The sequence below is a fragment of the Miscanthus floridulus genome, chromosome 16 (assembly GCF_019320115.1).
Source record: "Miscanthus floridulus cultivar M001 chromosome 16, ASM1932011v1, whole genome shotgun sequence".
NCBI classification, from domain to species: Eukaryota; Viridiplantae; Streptophyta; class Magnoliopsida; order Poales; family Poaceae; genus Miscanthus; species Miscanthus floridulus.
In genome coordinates, this window is record NC_089595.1 from 82,648,968 (window position 1) to 82,670,576 (window position 21,609).

The window sequence follows — 21,609 nt, forward strand, 5'->3', positions numbered from 1 at the left end:
ATGTAATCTTGATTTATCTAAAATATAGGTGGCGGCCGGAGACTCACAGCTTCCACCTAACTTTCAGGGAGATGACAGCCACGCTCTAGGACTGTCAGAAGATACTAGGCCTGAGGATTCATGGCAACCCAGTCACTGGGCAGTGCATGTCAGAAGGCTGGAGAGCACGAGTGGAGGCCTTCCTTGAGCGTGAGCTTGGCGAGCAAGGGGCTCGCACTTCTGGAGTTCTCATCTTCTGGCTCCGGCAAGAGTTTGCACAGTGCCCCGAGGAGGTAGATGAGGAGACAGTTGGGTAATGACGATTCTTAGGTTGAAAAATCCGATTAATATATACTGATTCGATGCGAAAAAAACTAGGAGGGGAGCGATGATACCTTGCTCTCGAAGATTTACGGATCAAATCAAAGTTTTTAAGGTCCAATATACCGATTCGTGAGGTAGGGCGAAGTTGGGAGAGAAAAAATCCGAGAGGAAGGAGAAAGAAGAGGAAGAACGCTCGAACAGGAGGGTTGGAGCCAGGGTTAAAACACAAGCTCGGCGCCAGTCACTCTGGCGCCAAGCTCCCTGCCATGTCACCTCCACGTGGGTCTCGAGCCCAAGAGCTCGGCACCAGGGCCGAGACGTGTTAGCTCGGCGCCAGCCTCAATGACGCCGAGCTAAAAGTCCAGATTATGAAATCTTTCCTCCATAAAAATATTTGTGAAAAACTATAAAAAAAGACTAAAAAATAAAAAATTCGGACCTAAGGTTAAGAAGGTATGCTAGGCTTGTAGATTTCATTTCAACTGTACTTTTTTTAAAAGGGTTTCAGCGCAACTTTGTTACAGTATCAGTATCTTGTGTAACAAAGATACACAAGATATTTCTTTCTGGTGTGTGTGTTAGACACATTCTGCTGCTCGTAGTTGCATCGACGAAATAGATCACAGTTATTTCTTTCTAAAATAAAACACACAGGAGAGCCGTGTACTACGTTACCACTTGGAAACATTATTAGAAACAAAAAAACAAAAGTGGCAAAGGTTACACGGCACCGAGAGAGAGCATTTTGGGGCTCGAAGACGAGAGAGCCTTTCCTCTGCACCAAGCCTTGGCGATAGCAATAGTGGCACGGAATACGTCCAGCGGATAGCCCAACGTCCACGCACACCGTTTTGGTGCACCTACCAGCCGTTCTCGCGCTCCGTCCAACCCCGTCCGTCCCATGGCCAGGCCCGAAGACGACGATGACGACGAGGGCGACGGAGGAAAAGGCAAGCGAGCACGAAAAGCAGGAGGGCAACTCTCGTCTCGCCCCCAAAGCGCAGCGGCAGGCAGGGGGCGTCGGCCCTCGGCAGATCCATCCAAACCTTCTCGCGAAACCCTCCAAAAGAAATAAACAAACAAAAGCCAGGCGAAGAGAGGGAGAAAGCAAGGAGGAGTTATTAGAGAGAGAGAGAGAGCGAGAGAAAAATATTTGGCAGCGGCTTGGGTAGAGAAGAGAGAGAAGTGGGGGGTTGGGCGCGTGTGGGCCCCGCACCCCCCGCGGGTTTTACTTTTTGAGCCGCCCGGTTTTGTCGTCTCCTCCGTCCGTCCGCCCCCGCCCCCGCCCCCCGCTATTACCCCCCTCCCCTCTCCTTCCTGTTCCCCTCCATCTCCCCCTCGCCCCCTGTGCCCGCGTCCCTCACACACACGGACACACACACCACGCCTCGCCTCCCTCCTCGTACTGCCGCCGCCCGCCCGCTGCTCGTTCCCCTGCTTGGCTCGTCGAGCCCAGAGGTCGGTGCCGGCGGGGATTTGTATTGGAGGAGCCGAGGAGGGTGCTTGGCCGCGAGGAGATCGGGGACGCGGGAGGGTGGCCGCGCTCGAGCCGGGCTCGGTTCAGCGGGATCACTTGGCGTGGCCGGTCCTCCGGGGCCCATGCCGTGAGCAAAAGCCAGGCTTTGTTGCCCCGGGGGAGAGATCTTGCACTTGCAGCAGTGAAGCCGGCGGTGCGGTCCCAAGCCGAGCGGCGCGCGCCCACTGCCATGGCCGGCAGCGACGAGGTCAACCGCAACGAGTGCAAGGTGCGCGCGCGGCTCCCGTTGCTTCCTTCCTTGGCCTTCCTTGTACTAGTACTAGTTTCGTCGCGCGGGCATGCGCCCCGCCGTCCTTGCGTCCGGCTCCCGGCCCTCGGTTGCGCGTTTCGGGGGGCGGGTGCGCCAGGGCCGCGGCTCCCGATTTGTGCCGCCCGCCGCGCTTTATGATTCGGTGGGACGGTGGTGGATTGGGGCCAGCGCTGGCCGGTGATTTCCCGGCCAATCGCTGCCTTTCTTTCCCCTTTGGGCTCAACCCCAATTTTATCCTCTTCGCCCTTGCCCCCGTTGTTTTTGGAGTTTGGGAGGGAGTGGCGAGGGATGCCACGGAAATGGCTACCCAACAAGAGGGAAGCGACCAAATCATGCCAAAGCTTCCATCTTTTCGGGCAAGCGGAGGCCAAAGATCGCCGCTCGCATTGCCCTTCTCACCCATGCGAGGAAACTGCAAAGGAATACTAGCCGAATAGCCGAATAGGAGGGGGGCGCTGCAACTGCCATGTGTTTGTGTTTGTGTTTGTGTTTGTGATGAGGAGCCTGAAACTGTTGCTGCTGTTGATGTTGGTTTCTTGTTGTGCAGGGGGCGGTGCCGATCCACACATGGGTGCTCATCTCCAACTTCAAGCTGGCCTACAACATGCTCCGGCGGGCCGACGGCACCTTCGACCGCGACCTCGCCGAGTTCCTCGACCGCCGGGTGCCCCCCGACGCGCGGGCCCCGGAGGGGGTCTCCTCGTTCGACCACGTCATCGACACGTCCACCGGCCTGGAGGTCCGCATCTACCGCGCCGCCGCCGCTAACAACGCGGGCGCGGCCGCGGTCACCCTGCCCATCCTGGACTTCCTCGCCGGCACGCCGTCGCCCGACCCGTTCCCAGTCATCCTCTTCTTCCACGGCGGCAGCTTCGCCCACTCGTCCTCCGGCACGGCCATCTACGACAACCTGTGCCGCCGGTTCGTGAAGCTGAGCAAGGGCGTCGTGGTGTCCGTCAACTACCGGCGCGCCCCCGAGCACCGGTACCCGTGCGCCTACGAAGACGGCTGGACCGCGCTCAAGTGGGCCATGTCGCAGCCCTTCCTCCGCAGCGGCGGGGACGCCCGCCCCCGCGTCTTCCTCTCGGGCGACAGCTCCGGCGGCAACATCGCCCACCACGTGGCCGTCCGCGCCGCCGACGCCGGCATCAGCATCTGCGGCAACATCCTGCTCAACGCCATGTTCGGCGGCACTGAGCGCACCGAGTCCGAGCGGCGGCTGGACGGCAAGTACTTCGTCACGCTCCAGGACAGGGACTGGTACTGGAAGGCGTACCTGCCTGAGGACGCCGACCGGGACCACCCGGCGTGCAACCCGTTCGGGCCGAACGGGCGGCGGCTCAGGGGGCTACCCTTCACCAAGAGCCTCATTATCGTGTCGGGCCTGGACCTCACCTGCGATCGGCAGCTGGCGTACGCCGAGGGCCTCCAGGAAGATGGCCACCATGTCAAGCTCGTGTACCGTGAGAAGGCCACCATTGGTTTCTACCTGCTGTCCAACACGGACCACTACCACGAGGTCATGGAGGAGATCGCCGACTTCCTCAGGGCTAACCTCTAGTACATACATCACAGCTGCCTGCTGATCATAAGACTCATCGAGGTCGTCTCGACACAAACTTCAACTTGTTATAGCAAGAAGATGGTAAGCTTGACTTATAGTTGTACCGATCTGCTCTCCTCCTTATACTACTACTGGTGCTGGTGCTTGGGGGTCATCTGAATTCCGGCGATGACGGCAAGGCTTTGCTGCTGTCCATGGCAAGTGGTGCACTCAAAAGGACAGCCAACTCCATATTCTGATGATAAAACTCTAGGACTTTTTGTTTCGTCGTCAGTCGGGTGAAGTCGTTCGTTCTGCTGATCACAAAGCTTGGAGATCCTTGATGATCTGCGTCCTGGTTGATGGAGAGAAGCCTATTATTTCGCCTTCAATCACCCTCCCTCCCCGGAGGGAATTCATCATCTAACATTCTGGGTACAGTGGTGGACTGATGGACCAACAAGGAGGTGGACGGCCTTTTTGTTGCTGTGTTTGATGTATTACTAGTAGTTTCTCATCTTTCTGGATTGGATGCTGCCTACTCCTGTATTATCTATCTACCTACCCATGTTTTGTGAAACATGTTTCCAATCGAGTACTACTAGACTAGTATAAAGTAGCAGAGGCATAAGAAATGTGCTACTACGTCTACTGCTTGCTGGTGTGGCCTTGGCCTGTCGTCTCCTTGCTTGTCCATCTCTGTATACAATGCTGAGCTACTGCTAATATGTTGTAATGCGTGTGTACTCCTACCTTGAATGCCTCTGGTTTTCTCCACGTGGGTGTCGGTGAATTGTGATGAAAGATTGAAAGTCCAGGCCTGATTTCGGTGCTCTGGGGGGCTGATGACTGTGTCCTTGCACCCAAGCCATGTGTCATTCCTTTTGTATCCAACCTCCGACAGCCTAAAAACTCTGTAATCGCCTGTACTTGCAACGGAGGCGTCTGTCAGTGTAGTAAGGTGGTGGAAGGAAGGATTGCGATCCCAGCATAGGGGAGGGAGGGGAGAGTGTACTACCAGAAGATCACGTCCCATGTCAGTGACATTTCCATGCTCCTTCTTCCTTTCGCCGTAGGTGCATGGATCGTGTCGTTTCGTCCGTTTTCAGTAGTAGTTGGGGGATGGATTTGGCTCCAGTTTGTCTCGTCTCAATGCTCGATTCTCCTCCTGATCTCCCGGGCTGCTGCTGCTATGATTCCTGAATGTGACCTTGTTCTGAACTTCTGGTGTGCGCGTGGCATCCCCGGCACAGGGGCATGCTAGCTAATGGTATTTGTGTCACTCCTAAGTTACCCTAGATTTCCATCGATTGAAAAGCCGGCAGCAGGACGTCAGATTGGACGCAAACCACCGTATACGTAGAAGTATTAAGACGTGTCTGGAGCACGCACAGGTAACAGGACCATTACCCTTTTTAATTTGTACAGCCGGAGTGCCGGCACCACCTAACGTGCGTACTGTAGTAGTTTATTATGCCCTCAGCTAATCATCATGGCCCTCCGCAATGCAAGCAAACAAATTTCACCACCCGCCGGGCGCCGGCCGGCTGTAAAGCAGGGAGAGGCCGGCCGGACCTCTGATCAAAAGGCCGAGACTTTCTCGTGCAACACCAGCACTTGCCAAAAGCCGCTCACGCTCACGGCCGGGAGAGCGCAGGCTGGCCGGCGCCGCGCGTGGAAAGGTCAAGCAAAAAGACAAGCGGAGCCGAGCCGAGACCCGTGCAGTGCCAGTCGGCACGGGACGGCCGACCGCCCGGCTCGCATTTCTATCTCATCGCTAGCGGTAGCAGTATCCGCCGCCGCCGGTCTGTGCGCGTAAAGTCAAAAATATTGCTCCTGTTCGCTTGAGCTTACAACTACATTTCATGAATATTGTTTTTTTTCTCACGAGTATAAAGCCCCTTTGTATGGCTCATCCAATACGGCTTCGCCGATGAAGTCAAAGCCGGTGAAGTCAGAAAAACTGGCTTTTTCCGGCTTCTAGTTCATTTTAACCCCGATTTACAAAACGGCTTCACGCTACAGTGCCTCGATTTACGCAAAATAAATGGATTCGAAGTCGGCATAAGCCGTGCCAAAGAGGCCCTAAAAATCAGCATAAGCCAAATTTGAGCATCAGCGAACAGGATGCCGCTGGCCGCTGCCACATCAAACAAAGAGAAGAGGTCTTGGCGTTCAGGAGCTTGGTCACCGGTTGCTCCATTCTTTAGCGCCCGCCCCTCGTCTCTTTTCTCGGTTTCTTTTGCTGTCCGACTCCAGTCCAGTGCTGTCGCCACCAGCCTGCTGTCATTTCTATATCTCTCGGCCGTAATGTTGTCCTAATTTTTCTACGTACTAGGTTCGTGGTTACGGCTTATAGGAAAATTGTAAATTTGGTAGTCGCGTGCCGCGTCAAAATTGGCATAACTCTGAACTTGTGTTTGGTTTTGGGTAGAGTGGGATGGAATAGGGACATCCTTGTTTGGGACAAGCAGACTACTAGCCATTGTGAAGGAGGTCCTGATTGACAAGCTGTTAAATCAGCATCACGATCGCAAACGGTCAGCGATGAGCTCCACACGTCAGGTATTTGCATGATTTAAATTTGCAATATGAATCACGGTTAATGGTAACACAACCAAAATTCAAGTACTACTTCCGAAAATTAGCATATGCATATATAACAAGATGAAGTAGTAGTGGAATGAATAAAATAAACCACAAAAAAATGGTTAGAAGATTTACCTGCAACGGCTTGACACAGTGACATCAATTCAATCAATCTATAAAAGTATCTCCATGTAAGATCAAAGGATTATTGTTTTCTCAATCACGGGTGCACACTAGTTGCACTTAGATAAGACCAAATTACTCAAGACCTCCCCTTATAGTGGTTTCTAGCGTGTCATCCTTTCACATGAGGGGCTAGAGCATCTCGAAAGTGTATTCTATTTTTTCTTTCTAAAAACATGGTGTTTTTTAACTTCTAAAAAAATACTACGAGAAATAAAGAAGGCTATCTCTAAGGTTTTCTAATATTCCACTTTCCAAAAATCTAAATTTGGCCGGTCCTAGGATTTATGATGTTTTGCATAATAAACCCTAAATTTATTTCTATATCCATTTAAAACCCCCCATTAGATCTTTCTCTCTTACGATTTTCTCACCTGGAATCATGTCATTCTCTCCTTTTCTTTTCACACTCCCTTCTTCTTCTCAGGCTCGTGACAAGCACGCACGGACGCAGGAGCCACCGCCTTGGCCACAGGCTTGACGAGCAGGACGGAAACGGCGTGCACGAAGGCCTGCCACTTGCACCCGTCATGCTATTGCTCGTCAGTCGGTCGCCAGGCACAAGGCCGCCAGAGCCCCGTAGCCGGTCGCCAGGCACAGGCCGCCGGCCGCCATTGACAAGCTGCCTCGCCCAGCAATGATCGGCTTCTCTACACGAGGGCAGCAGATGGCGCGAAGAGGAGACCGCGCGAGAAAATGACTGCGCGACGCGCGGGCGATGGGGAAGGGCGGATACGTGCGACGGCCACCCGCGTATCTTTACGCGCCTGGGGCCTATTTTTTCCAAGTGTGAAGTGTTAAAAGATTAGGAGGTTAGTTTAGGAGTTATTGGAGAAAAAAAATTCATTCTTCTCAAAAACCAAGGATTGAGAAGGGTTATCAGGTACTCTTGGAGATGCTCTTATATAGTATACAGGACATAGAATTCTCTATCTCCGTATCAATTAATAATATGGTACTAAATGATATTGCACCTTACGCTTTTACTCACTAGAAAGCACAAGTAAGGATATATTTGGAACGTAGGAATTTCACAGAAATCATGCAGGAATTTTACATGAATCAGTTTTATTTCACAGAAAAAATACAGAAATAGAAAAAAAAATTCGGCGTTCCAAACATACCCTAAAAGAACCTTTCAGCATTATTTAAATTTCTGCATTTTACAAAAACGTAATGGTCCGTCCGGCCCATGCCCATCATATAATTCACTGATTGACTAATGCACTGTTAAATCACCGGTCCGATCTCAAACAATCGGTAATGAGCATAGGAGTACGTCGTCCTGATGCAAAATCGTGCTTTTTCGAGGGGGCACGGCACGGCAGGACAGGAGCATGGGCTCTCCGGGCAGTACGGCCCCAAATAGTGCGGAAACAGTGCGCAACGTGTCACATTGGCGCGGCGTAATTATATGCGCGCCCCAAGGAAGGTACCGGACCGGAGCGGCTAGACGGCCACACCCTCCGACCCAATTTGTCTGTCGTTTTCGGTGTCCGTGCCATGACTTTAACTCAATTTGTATAAAATATGTGTAATATTTGTGTCTCCAAATAAATTTATTAAAAAACTAGATTCAAAGATCTTTCCAATAATACTAATTATGTATTATAAATAATAATATTTTTAATATATATTTTGTTAAAGTTGTTTCTCGGGAAGCGAAAAAGACAGATATTCTAGGACGGAGAAAATAGTACTGTAGACCACTAGACCTTTCAACCTTTCCGCGAGCCGACGGGACGACCACGACGATCCACGGCCCGGGGGAGAAAAAATCCCAAGGCCGTCCGTCCAGCCGAGCCCGCCGAGAGCAAGCAAGAACGGAGGCGCCCGGACTGGCATGGCACTGGCATCACACGTGTTAAACGATGTGTCCGGAGCCCGGCCGGCGGACTTAACGCCCAAGCTCATTTAATCCGGAGCGCGTACGTACGCTGCCGAAAGGCACCTTTGCCTTGATTGAATTTGAATGGGTGACGGCGACGGCGAGGCCTCCCCGGGACTCGACGACCGGCCGAGAAGCGGACAGGCAGGCGTACGGAGCCGGTGAGCGGTGAGCCAAACGTTTCGTCTACTACTACCACCACCACCTCTAAAATAGCAACGGGGATGTACCGGTCAGTATTGTCAAAACGTCCTCTTCCCCGCAAGATAAAATACATCCCGTCTCCATCGCGGGTACAGATTTTTGCCCATTTTCATCCCCGATCGGGCAGATACCCGACGGATACGCATATCCGATAATCGGGACGCTTAGGCTCGCAGCTTTCTTCTTCACGGTCAAGCTTTCCTTGGTTGCCTCGAGCCATGCTGGGCGAAGGGCAGTGGCTGGAGAGACTAGAACGGAGCGAGGGGCAGGCACGACGTCGGTCTCCTCGAGCCGCGCTGCCCGAGCGGGGCTAGGCGAACGACGGAGACTAGATCTGAGCGAGAGAGGGTGAAGTGCAGAGACTGTGGGAGCGAGGGGCACGTCGTCGGCCTCCTAGAGTCAGGACATGAGCGAGCAGTGCCAGTCCCAGGATTTTAAGGATCATCTGGCGATTTCGTCGTAACGGTCTCTCTTAATCACGTATAAAATCTTATAATATATAGGCGCTAATTTTACTTGTAAAACAAAAACAAATTCAATAACATATTTTTAATTTAACATGTCTGATAATTATCAAGGAACAATATAGATTAAGCAATATATTTATAGATGTATGATAATTATCGAGGAATAATGTAAATTAAAAAACAATATATTCGTTTTCTTTTCTCACTCATGACAAATGTTTCTTAGGTAATATTCTAAAATTCTAACACCTAAATTAGAAGAAAAATATGACTATATAAGTATAAAGTACTAGAAGTCTAAAATACTATACAAATAATTAATTTGGATTAAAAATAAAAAAGGAAAAAATACCTTGGGCCTAAACAATTGATCGGTGATCACAATTCATAAGAAGCCAAGAATCAAGATGTCGTCGTCGTGAAACCCTGCCTGGTCACCGTCCTCGTGCGCTGTGTCCGTGTCTCCGGTAGTCTAGCTCTTCGCGGCGGCGCGGCTCGCCAGCTCCACGTAAGACGCACGTTGCAAACTCACAATCAGAGTGTGTTGTGTGCAGCGTGACTCCTCGCCTCCTCTCTACCCAAGGGTTGTGGGAAAATGAAACTATGAAAGAAATATCGATGTTATCTTTTTGGGCCGCCTAGCCAGTTCTATGTCTCTTTTCTTATTAGTTTGCTAATGCCTAATGGACTATAAGACCTAGGGGTTTGTATACCTGAGTTTGGGTCCCTCCTCCGCTTGGGTCCTCGGTCGTCGCACCTCATGCCCTACCCCTAGGGCCGGCACTGTGAGCAAGCCCGAGCGAAGGATAGAGACACGACGTCGGCCTCCTTGAGTCAGAACGGAGGGAGCGAGCGGAACTCATGGGCACACGGCGACGCGAGAAGGTTTGCTGGCAGCTGAGACGGCGAGGAGAAATTGAGGGTAGGGTTCCAGGGACCATATATATACTCCCGGGAGTAGTTACTCCCATAATCAATAAATCACGTTGTGTATACATACATACTCATTTATCAGTTTAAGTATGTTGACATACTAATATTAATATACTCTAGATCTTTACTATGTGAAATTTTTTTTGAAAAGAACACGTATTTTTTAATATATTATATAATACTATGATAGTAACATATAAAATAAGTATACCCATATACTCTAAGTATATATACATACTTGTCATATCCTAGATGGTCTAGTATGATGATATACTCCATCTACATACACTTCGTCGGGCCATATACACTCTAAATCTATAGATATACATATAGGAGTAACTACTCCCTGAGAGTATATATATATATATATATATAACTATTATCCTGTAGCTGACTATAAAATAACTTATTCTGTAGCCACTTTGAGTTACGATAATTATTATGTTAATTTACGAGATTATAGTAATTTCATACTAAGTGGTTTACTATAATGTTATGGTAAATATCTCCATGTGTTATAGTAACCCAACTATCGTAAATATGTATTGACATTATCGTAAATTAGTATATCAAATTATCCTAAATGGAGGTGGCTACCAAATAATTTATTGAGACTTTTCTCTGTGTGCCATTATAAAAGATCGTAATTTTCTGTGTGCCCCTAAAAAAATTCAGCGGTCTTCAGCGCCACTACTCTAACTTTTTTGTGTCCTCTATGCCACTTCCGTCAGTTTGGGCTCTAACGCCGTCAAATTGTAGGTGTGAAAAGACGAAAATGCCCTTAAGTTCAAATATGTTATTAATTTTTTTTGAGCATCGTAACGACTTCAAATGAAAAAACTCAAAACTAGAAAGTTGTAGATCTCGTCGAGATCTATAATTTTTATATAAATTTTTTTTCATTTAATTCTGCAAAAAAATAACATGCCATGGAGCTGCTGGCATAGGCTATTGGTGGCTTCGCCCGTGGAGGCACGGGGGCAATGGTGGGGAACGGGGGTGGTGCCCACGGTCCTGAGGGACCCTGCTCTTATTAGGATTTCTTAAAGACGCACCCACCCACGTTCACACCGACGGCTGAGCCCCTAGATGCGGAGCATTGGCTTCGCATTCTAGAGCAAAAGTTTCTGCTGCTCACCGTCACTGATGAGCAGAAGGTACGCTTTGCAGCGCAACAGCTGTTTGGGTCGACAAGTGCATGGTGGGATACATTCAATGCCATGCAGCAGGCGGATCATCAGGTGACCTGGCAGGAGTTCACTACAACCTTTAGAGAGTATTATATTCATGCTGGTGTTCTCAATAGGAAGTTGACAGAGTTTTTGGACCTTCGGCAAGGGAGTATGACCGTGATGGACTACGTCAACAAGTTCAATCACTTGTCGCAGTATGCTGGGACTCATGTTGATACAGATGAGAAGAAGTGGGACCACTTTTATCATGGCCTCTCTTGCAGCCTACGGAAGGAGTTATATACCGGGAACTATTAGACCTTTGGGGCGATGATGAACGCTGCCATTGCCATGGAGGGCTTGTAGTGTGACTCTCAGGCAGAATGGAAGCGCACACGGGTGGCTACTGGGTCTTCTAGTCATCCCCATGCCTAGAAAGTATAGGTTATTAGGTGGGTGCCCTATCAATCTTTGGGCGGGCATTCATTTCTATAGCCTCAGTAGACTTTTTAGGAACCTTCCACTCAGTATCATGCACCTACTCAGTAGGTGCAACATCAGCAGCCTCAGGGACAGTAGGTCCTACCTCGTCAAGGACTGGGGAACAAGCATGGTGCCTGTTTCAAATGTGGCAAGGATGGCCACTATGTCTGAGAGTGTCCGCAAAACCAGCCAGCCTAGTCTAGTCAGCCATCAGCTAACTCCAGGCTAATCAAGCGAACATTGATCAAGAAGAAAGTGTCAGTCAGCCGATCTAGACAGGTTAATTTCATGGAGGCTGAGGAAATATTGCAAAATGAACCGGTGATGGCTGGTATGTTCACCATTGATTCCCATCCAACTTATGTGTTGTTTGATTCTAGTGCATCACATTCATTCATGAGCATAGGATTTGCACACTGGCATAATATACCTCTTATGTCTATACCTTTTGTCTATAGATTCAGTACTCCAGGTGCACAGATGTGCGTCAACACTCGAACAGACACAGTGAGCTTAGTATTAGCTACTCACACTTATCGTCTTTAGTTCATGGTGCTACCTAGGCAAGGCATTGATGCAATTTTGTTAATAAACTAGTTGTGGGTATATGGGATAGTCTTGGATCTGAAGCAGAGAGTTGTCGAGTTACGGCTTCCTTCTTCTGAGGATAGGATGTCTCTTCTTATACCCTCAGATCCAGTCTTATCTGTTGCTGCTCATGCTGAAGCCTTTCCTGATCTTACCTTTATTCCTATGGTATGTGAGTTCCTGGATGTTTTTCTTGAAGATCTACCTGGGTTGCCACCGAATAGAGATGTGGAATTCTCCATTGAATTAGAGCCTGACACTGCTCCTATCTCCCGATGTCCGTACCGCATGGCTCCGAAGGAATTGGCTGAAATGAAGAAGCAGTTGGAAGAGTTGTTGAAAAAGGGATTCATCTGTCCTAGCTCTTCACCATGGGGTTGTGCAGCCATTTTTGTGAAGAAGGATGGCACTCTTTGGATGTGTGTGCATTGCCGCCCTCTCAATACAGTAACCATTAAGAACAAGTATTCTTTAGATACTTTGTTCGATCAACTAGCTGGTGTCAAAGTGTTCTCCAAGATTGATCTCCGTTCAGGCTATCATCAAATCAAGATTAGACCACAAGATATACCAAAGATAGCTTTTTCTACTAGGTATGGGCTATACGGATACCTAGTCATGTCTTTTGGTCTCACCAACGCTCCTGCATTTTTCATGTACCTGATGAATTCAGTCTTTATGCCAGAGTTGGACAAATTTGTGGTGGTATTCATTGATGATATCTTGATATATTCTAAGAACAAGGAAGTGTATGCATAACACCTCTGGATAGTACTGGCTCGATTGAGTGAACACAAGTTGTATGCTAAATTCAGCAAGTGTGAATTCTGGTTAGATCGAGTGTAGTTTTTGGGGCATGTTTTGACACCTGACGGTATTTCTGTAGACCCCAGCAAGGTGCAAGATACGCTAAATTAGAAGTCTCCCAAGTCAGTGCACCAGATTCGTTAGTTCCTTGGTCTTGCTGGGTATTATCGGCACTTCATTCCAAATTTCTCCAAGATAGCTCAGCCGATGATCAAGCTGCTCTAAAAAGAAGCCAAGTTTGATTGGAGTCCGACCTGTGAAGAAGCCTTCCAAGCTTTGAAGACATTCCTGACCACTGCTCCTGTCTTGGCCCAACCAGATATTGATAGACCTTTTGATGTATATTGTGATGCCTCGAAGACAGGGTTGGGATGTGTGCTTATGCAGGAAGGGCATGTGATAGCTTATGCTTTGCGCCAACTGAGAAAGCACGAAGTGAATTACTCTACCCATGATTTAGAGTTGGCTGCTGTGGTCCACGCTCTAAAGATTTGAATGCATTATTTGTTGGGCAACAAAGTACATATTTTTTTAGATCACAAGAGCCTCAAATATATTTTTACTCAGTCTGAGTTAAATATGAGGCAAAGGAGATGGTTGAAATTGATCAAAGATTATAACTTGGAGGTACATTATCACCCTAAAAAGGTCAACGTGGTAGCTGATGCCTTGAGCCAAAAATCTTATCAAGTCGAAGAAACACCTTTGTCTCTCAACCATGCAGAGGTGCTGGCTCACATTGCCTTAGTCTCAGAATTACTTGAGCAGATTATTATAGAGCAAAGGCGAGATACTTTAGAAATTCCTCACATCAAGAAATTGATTGCCGAAGGACATGGTCCTTAGTTTAGTATTGATGAGTAAGGTGTAGTGAGGTACAAGGATAGATGGGTGGTTCCATCAAATGAGGAGCTGAGAAGGAAGATTTTGAATCAGGCTCATTATTCAAAGTTGTCTATCCATCCTAGCAGCAACAAGATGTACCATGATTTGCGCCACTTGTATTGGTGGTCCAACACAAAGAAGAACATCACCAAGTACGTCGTGGAGTGTGACACTTGTGGGAGAGTTAAGGCGGACCACATGCGTACCCCAGGATATTTACAGCCCTTGACCATTCCTGTTTGGAAATGGTAAGATATTTCTATGGATTTCATTGTGGGTTTACCCCGCACATCCAAGGGCTACGACTCTATTTGGGTCATTGTAGACCGTCTCACTAAGTCTGTTCATTTTCTTCTGGTGGACACTAAATATATAGCCAAGAAGTATGCCCAGATATATTTTGATCGGGTTGTGACCCTACACGGAGTTCCCCTTACTATTATCTCGGATAGAGGGTTAGTTTTTGTCTCTCGTTTCTGGGAGCAACTTCAGCAATGTCTTGGTACCCGTCTCCTCAGAAGCTCAGCCTATCTTCCACAAACTGACGGCCAAATAGAAAGGGTGAACCGGATACTCGAGGACATATTGAGAGCTTGTGCCATTTCTTTTCCTAAGAAGTGGGATGAATGCCTGAAGTTAGCTGAGTTTTCTTACAATAATAGCTATCAAGAGAGCATTCATATGGCACCATTTGAAGCTCTGTATAGAAAGAAATGTAGGACACCACTTAACTAGGTTGAACTGGGAGACCGTGGATACTTTGGGCCTGACTTCATCAAAGAAGCTCGTGAGCAAGTCAGCATAATTCAGAGTCATTTGAAGGCAGCTTAGAGCCGACAGAAAGCTTATGCGAACAAGCGAAGAAGGGCTTTGCAATTTATAGTTGGGGATTACGTGTACCTTAAGGTGTCTCCTATGAGAGGGGTGCATCGGTTTGGTGTCCATGACAAGCTAGCTCCTCGATACGTGGGTCCTTACCAAATTTTGAAACAGTGTAGCCCAGTTGCTTATTGTCTCCAACTTCCAGATATTTTATCGGTGGTACATGATGTGTTCCACATATCTTAGTTGAAGAAATGTTTGTGGGTGCCTGATAAAGCTATGGAAATTTAAGGGCTTCCCCTCTAGCCGGACTTGACGTATATTGAGCACCCTATCAAAATCCGGGACGAAAAGGAAAGAGTGACAAGGAACAATGTGGTGAAGTTCTACAAGGTGTAGTGGCAAAACCACTCAGAGGGTGAAGCCACATGGGAACAAGAGAGCTATATATTGAAGCATTACCCCCACCTTCTCGCTGGTTCGGATAGGTAGTTATTTACGTTGAATGTAATTCTTACCTCTTTTCCCACACTAGACACAAGAAATCTCGGGTCAAGATTTTGTTTTACGGGGCAAGATTTGTAACACCCTCGGTGTTACACTGTACAGTCTTTTGCTAAAACACTGCATGAGCATCATATTTATGTGTAAATGTGTGTAATATAGGGTGCAAAGCAATGTACGTAACTTGAAACGTTCATCGAAAACGGGAAACAGATGCTATATTTCATGTCACGTTGTATCGCTTAGGGTTTAAACGAATTTTTATTAAACAAAAACACTATAGAATGCATATATGGCACTTTAATAAAGTTTGTAGTATAAGCTTCATAGGTGGCGATGAAATACTTGGGCAGCGAAAGGAATTCACTAGCTAGCGTACCGAATATCTAGGAAATCGAATTCGACGCAAATCCAATCGAGACGTAGTCGAATTTCCTAAGTTGGAAAACGCTTGGACGAAGCTAAGTTTGGCAATTTTTGTAGGAGAATCGGGTTAGGTAGTGGTATGGTCTTAGGGCTTGTTTTAGTAGCCTAACATGCCATCTCGGGTGTAAAATAGATGGTTTAGCAATTGGAGCATCGAGTTGAATTTTTGGGGCGCTTTAAAAATCATGCATGGCACGTTACCGTCGGCTGCTGTGTCTGGACACGGTCACTATGCCTCGGTTCGGCTCGGTGCCACGGCACTGGCTTGCCCAAGCACGCACCCGTACCGCCGTTGCCGCGCCCGAGCACGCGACGCATGCACGCGCACGCCGCGCCCGGCGTGCCTGGCCGCCCTACCACCGCCGTCGCGTCCGCCTGGCCGCTCTGCCTCCGCCGCTATCGTCACAGGCCTGGTGCCCTGGTCGGTCCGCTATCGTCGTCGTCGGTATACGCGCGTGCCTCTACGTCACATTGTCACCTCGCTTGCGCTCGCGTCACTTGCGACGTGGCATCGCTGCCGCTGCTGCGCGTGCGTGCTGTGCCATCATGTGTCATGACCGCCGTCGTCTTGTGAGTCAAGGCACCACGGTCGCATGTTGTGGTGTCGGTCTCATACGCGCACGTGGAGCCCTCACCCATCACGTTGTCGTCCTCCACCATTTAGTGACTACGCCACGCCATGCTCCTATCGCAGTCGCCCTAAATGGCGTCGTGCCGACCAACCGAGCCACGCCAAGGCCAACCCGCTTAGCTTGGGCCCATCCGTGTAATTGCGCAAGCTTGGAACTTGATTTGGAGCATAGCTTCGCGCCAAGCCTGCTACTGCTGCTGTCGTATGGTGTCTGTCTTCAATTTGAGTTTTCCCCCGCCATCGACCTCCCTTAAGACCAAACGGCGTCGTCCACCCAATTGGCCTCGCTCCGTCCACCTCCGTCAAATTAACCGTACACCCAACTAGCTCTGGTAGTTAGCTCACGATTGGAGTCGACTAGATGAACTTTCATCCTCCAGTGAGGTAACATGGGGCATTTTCCTCATGGCGGTCTGCCATGGCCATCGAGGCGGGTGCTCGGCCAGGGCGTCGCTCCATGCCCCATTGTCTCAATTGAGCAGTGCTTTTGCATCTCCTTGATTTGGTTGCCTCGCATGTGTAGCAGTTTAGTCGACAGAGCAACAGGTCATCGGGGACGCCGTCGTCACGCTTGCCGTGAACCAGAGCAACCCCGCGCTCATGGACAACCACCTTGTCGAACCTCACAACTTCGTCCAGGCCGTCTTGCACGTCTCTGGTGAGGCCCTCCTGCTCCTAGGGTAGATGGTTGAGTCGGTTAGGGCCAAGGCTCGCCGGAGCGCGTGGCCCCTCCGACGGACGTGGGGTAGATGCTATTTATCTGTTAGTGTAGTTAGTTTACTGTCATCTGTACTAATGATAGACTCATTAATTCATTTAGGAAATCTTAGTATTATTTAGCTTAGTAATTGTAGGAAATTTTGGTGGCAAATTGATGATATATTTAGCCATAAAAAATTATAGTAGGTACATTAGATTATTATGTACTCTCTGTAATTTTTGTAGCTTTAGAATAGGAGGATAAATAGAGTAGCTAGTACTCCTTGTTTTATCATATATAGAGTAAATCGATGTTAAGAATAATAATGCCTTTAGTTGCTAAGTTAATGTATGAAATGTCTCATACCTGTTTAGTGGAAATGATAAGTAACGTAACGTCTTAGTCGGTAGAGCTAGTTTAGTAGCTTGATAGATGTATTTTATTTTAAGAGTTGCTGTTGCCGTACTATTAAGTGTTGCATCATCATTTCATGCATGTAGATAACGAGTTGGTAGAGTTCGTGTCTGCGGACGAACAGGACTACGAGGAGATTATTGAGGAGTACGAGGAGGTCCTCGTACAGGAGAGAGCCCCGGAGCCGTTCGCTGCTGACCTACCCAAGGCAAGCCCTGGTGTATAACCCTTATTTTAAAAGATCACTGAATATATTTATGATGTGCATTTATGTACAGGCATTTTATGAAAACTACATGCATAGATATATCTACCTATGAGTCCAACTAGTATAGGTCGAGAAGCTGCTATGCTCAGAATTTTGGTAGCGTGAGTAACCGGACAGGGATATGGTTTGGGTACTGGTGAGTGTAAGAGGTTGTGCCCTACGGCCAACAGGGTATAGCCTGGTTACACTTTTTTCCTCTCTGTGTCGGTTAAGGACCGGTTGTTGCATTAGACGCTAGGCAAGTCACAGACTTATTATTCCGAGCACATACTTGGATATTGACGTAGGGAAGACTTGTTGCTCTCTTATCGTGGGTTCTGGCTCTTTATGAACCGACTGATTGGAGGCGAGGACGGTGGAGGTCCTTGCACCGCACTGAGTCCGGGACTCAGGAGCGGGGGCTTGGAGTCCAAGTTTGGACGGGGATCTGAACCCCGTGACAGGAGCGTGGTGGGTTGGTCCGGCTTGTGCCTGAGGTACAAGCGGGGTGTGTGTTTTCAGGGTACCCAGCTGGACACATTGATTCGTAAATCGTCGGGTAATCCGGTGCGGCTTGTCTAAACTCTAGCATCGTAGTAAGAACTGAAGGATAAAAGGTGATAAAATGGAATTGTTTGCTCAACCCATGCTTGAAAATATAACAAGTGTTTATATAGAATGGCTAGATAATAAATTAATCATGACCGCTAATATTAACTTACATAAGGATTCACTATTAATATTAACTTACATAAGGATTCACTATTAATATTGCTTTCTACAATAAGGAAATCAGCAAACCATAAAGCTTATCATATCCCTTGGAGTCGGAAAATTATTCCCACCAGTCGGATAAGTCTTGCGAGTACATTGTGTACTCAGGGTTTATTTACCCCTGTTGCAGGTACTACTTGAGGAGTAGCCATTGTGTGAAGACGGATCCTTACTTCTTATCGATAGATGTTTTTTAGTTTTATTTTTTATTTTCGCTGTTTAATATTCTGCACTCTGAATTTGGTACTGTAATAATATATTTTGAAAAACTCTGGATGTATGAAATGGATTAAGTATTGTAACTCGTTCTCATTATTGGATCCTTGGAGAAAAATATGGATCTTTCGGGCTCTTCCTTGGGGTGTGCCTGACGGAACTCGCCCGCTGTAGCTCGCTTTCGGGGTGCTTAGTGTCTGGTGGAAGACGAGTGCCTCCGTAAGTGTGTTATTTCGGACGGTTCTGCCACAAAGACCACCAGCTCCATCACCACGAACTCATCCACTAAAGACTCCGCTCCACACCACCACTCCACCATCTCTCCACTCACACATGCACCATGAAGACTACGATATCAGGAGTTCTCTGAGTTCGTCCACCTTTAGTACTAATATACTCTACTTATTTAGTGGCCACTCCACCGTTGTAAATTAGAGAATAAATGAAGTCTCCGTGATCTTACAACGCTTGTAAGGTAATTTCTAAGATTTGTGTTAAGTGCTTGAAATTTCCCGAAAACAAAAGCTGTATCTAAGCTTATATATATATATATATATATATATATATATATATATATATATATATATATATATATATATATATATATATATATATAATTGATCAGACTTTGGCCAAAATACTTGTGTTCGGCTTCTTTAGGCCTAATATTGAAATAGTCGGGTTCCCCAATGGGTAGTCCCTGTACCCATTGTACCCGTCGGGGACGGATTTTCGCCAATTTAGATCCCTGTGGGGAGAGATATGCACCCCGTTCGCTTGATCGTTTCTGTGGCTTATAAGCCGGCTGCTGTTGTTTTGGCTGCTGTTGTTTTGTTGTGAGAAAAACATTGTATCATGACTGATACGATCAAGCGAGCAGGGTGATGGTCCCACCACCGTCCCATCAAATACCAATCAGGTATCGGGTATGAGTTATCGGGGCCGTCGGCATCCTTGACCACCTCCCCGCATTGATCGCTCGCTCCGGCACGAATCCGCCAAGTTTTTTTCCCACCCCCGCCCGGTCTGTACCGTTTGATGGTGCCATGATATCACGTCCTGGCGTGGGTTGTCCGTCCGTTCCCGCCCGCCACGTACGTCTTTGGTTGCACCGGCACCGGCACCGGCACCGCGCGATGGGATCTTTTTATGCGTGATGATCAGAAGCGACTTCACGGTCAGACGTTTGTAGAGTCACAGCGGTGGTGATTTGTAAGTGATTTTCTCTCATGTAGTCATGTTGTTACGCTTGTCACGAGAATTAAATGTGTTGTTTACTAAAAGAAGGCAGGCACCGATAAATCTGATCGATCGTGCTAACAGCAGTAGTGGTTTTGTCGAGTCGATCGGTCGGTGGCTAGCTGCTCTGCTTGTTTGGTCAGTCGTCACACCAGGCGCATCCTTTACATCAGCGCGCCATCGCGGTCACAGAGACATCAGGCAGCGTGGTCAAGCTTGTCCAACCGATTTTGTTCTGTGCGGGTGGCGCGAGCCGAGCGGTCCATGACACGAAAGCGCGCGGTGGCCAGTGCCCGGCGCGTCGCGAGAGCCGACGCCGGGGGCGATGCAAAACTGTTCTGTTCTGTCCTCCGGCTCGGGCTCGGCGATACGTGTGCGGCCGGGTCGGCACGGCGGCCGCTGGCGAGCTATAAGCAATCGCAATCAAGCGACCAGCTGGTGCCTGGGTAGAGCGGTAGACTGCCGACTGGTAGTGCTCGCGTCCACGTGACGGAGCGTGGAGGCCAGGAGGAGGGGCGTCGGCACGGAGGTGCTGGGGACGGGGTTGGTTGTCTGGCTGGCTACATGGATGAGGATGACTTTGTTTCGGGTTTTGTTGGCTTGTGGCGGGGAATCCGCGTCGCCGTAGTAGGCTTTGGCGCCTTGCGCCTGGTCGCTGCTACGTGTTTGCTTCCTCCGCCCGCCTGCCGACCTGCCCTGCCCCCTGCCCCCATGGGCCCCCCATCCCACTTGGGCCATGTTTAGATTACAAAAAATTTCAACTCGATGAATAGTAGCACTTTCGTCTTATTTGGTAAATATTGTTCAATCGTGGACCAACTAAGCTCAAAAGATTCATCTCGTGATTTCCAACTAAACTGTGCAATTAATTATTTTTTTTACCTACATTTAATGCTCTATGTAAGTGGCTAAAAATTAATGTGATGGAGAAAAAGTGAAAAAACTTGAAATTTAGAAGTGATCTAAACAAGGCCTTGTTTTCCCCAGCGGATGGATCCCTGTGGGCGGAACAAAGGTCCGGATGGCCGGAAAAACAGTTGATACTGGCGTGGACGCTGGGCGCGTTTAGATGAAAAAAAAAATTTGGGTTTTAGCTACGGTGTCAGTTTTGTTTGTATTTGACAATTAGTGTCTAATTATGAACTAATTAGGTTCGAAAGTTTCGTCTCGCGATTTCTCATCCAACCGTGTAATTAGTTTTTTTTCGTCTATATTTAGTACTCCATACACGTGCCGCAAGATTCGATATGATGGACACTGCGCAAAAATTTTTAGAAATTAAACATGCCCTTATTACGAGAAAAAATACGGTTATTTTGCTGGCAATTAAATGGGGCGCCACGCCCCACGCACCCACCCTGTTCCGTTCCAGTTCCTCTCCCTCCTCCGTCTCGCCCTGGCTCTCGCTCGCCCGCGCGCTTTGACTAGTTGTCCTCTCTGCGCTGCCGCTGGCGCTGTTCTGTCCACCAATGGGCGCTAGTCCTGGATGATTATTTTTGGGCTCTTTCAGCGTGCCCCCCCCCCCCCCCCCCCCCCCGGTCGGACGCATGCAAGCAATCCTGGAGCCTCTCTGTACTTTTTTTCCTCCGTGCTGTAGCTCCTACTAGCTTGGTGCTCGACTGCTTGCGCCTTGCAGTCGTAGTAGTACTAGGCCTGCTGCTTTTTCACCGCGCACGCACATGGCAGAAGCCTGAAGGCAGGCAGAGGCAATGGCATCACCGCACCACTACTCACGGGCACCACAGCGGTAAAAAAAGGTTCTCTCGTACGTACTGTACGTACGTGTAAAAACTACTACTACTAC

General features: G+C 48.4%; 1 protein-coding gene and 1 long non-coding RNA gene across 2 annotated transcripts; both read left to right on the forward strand.

Moving 5' to 3' along the window:
• The first annotated feature begins 1,598 nt into the window (after nucleotides 1-1,598).
• LOC136511417 (gibberellin receptor GID1-like) lies at nucleotides 1,599-4,385 on the forward strand. The gene is made up of 2 exons (XM_066505482.1): nucleotides 1,599-2,048; nucleotides 2,638-4,385. Exons 1-2 carry the CDS (start codon nucleotides 2,010-2,012, stop codon nucleotides 3,649-3,651), a joined length of 1,053 nt encoding a protein of 350 aa, XP_066361579.1. The 5' UTR covers nucleotides 1,599-2,009; the 3' UTR covers nucleotides 3,652-4,385.
• Nucleotides 4,386-5,851: 1,466 nt separating this feature from the next.
• Nucleotides 5,852-7,210, forward strand: LOC136511418 (uncharacterized). Its single transcript, XR_010772698.1, has 2 exons — nucleotides 5,852-6,198; nucleotides 6,833-7,210. It is a non-coding gene; the product is annotated as an uncharacterized lncRNA (long non-coding RNA).
• The last annotated feature ends 14,399 nt before the right edge of the window (nucleotides 7,211-21,609 follow it).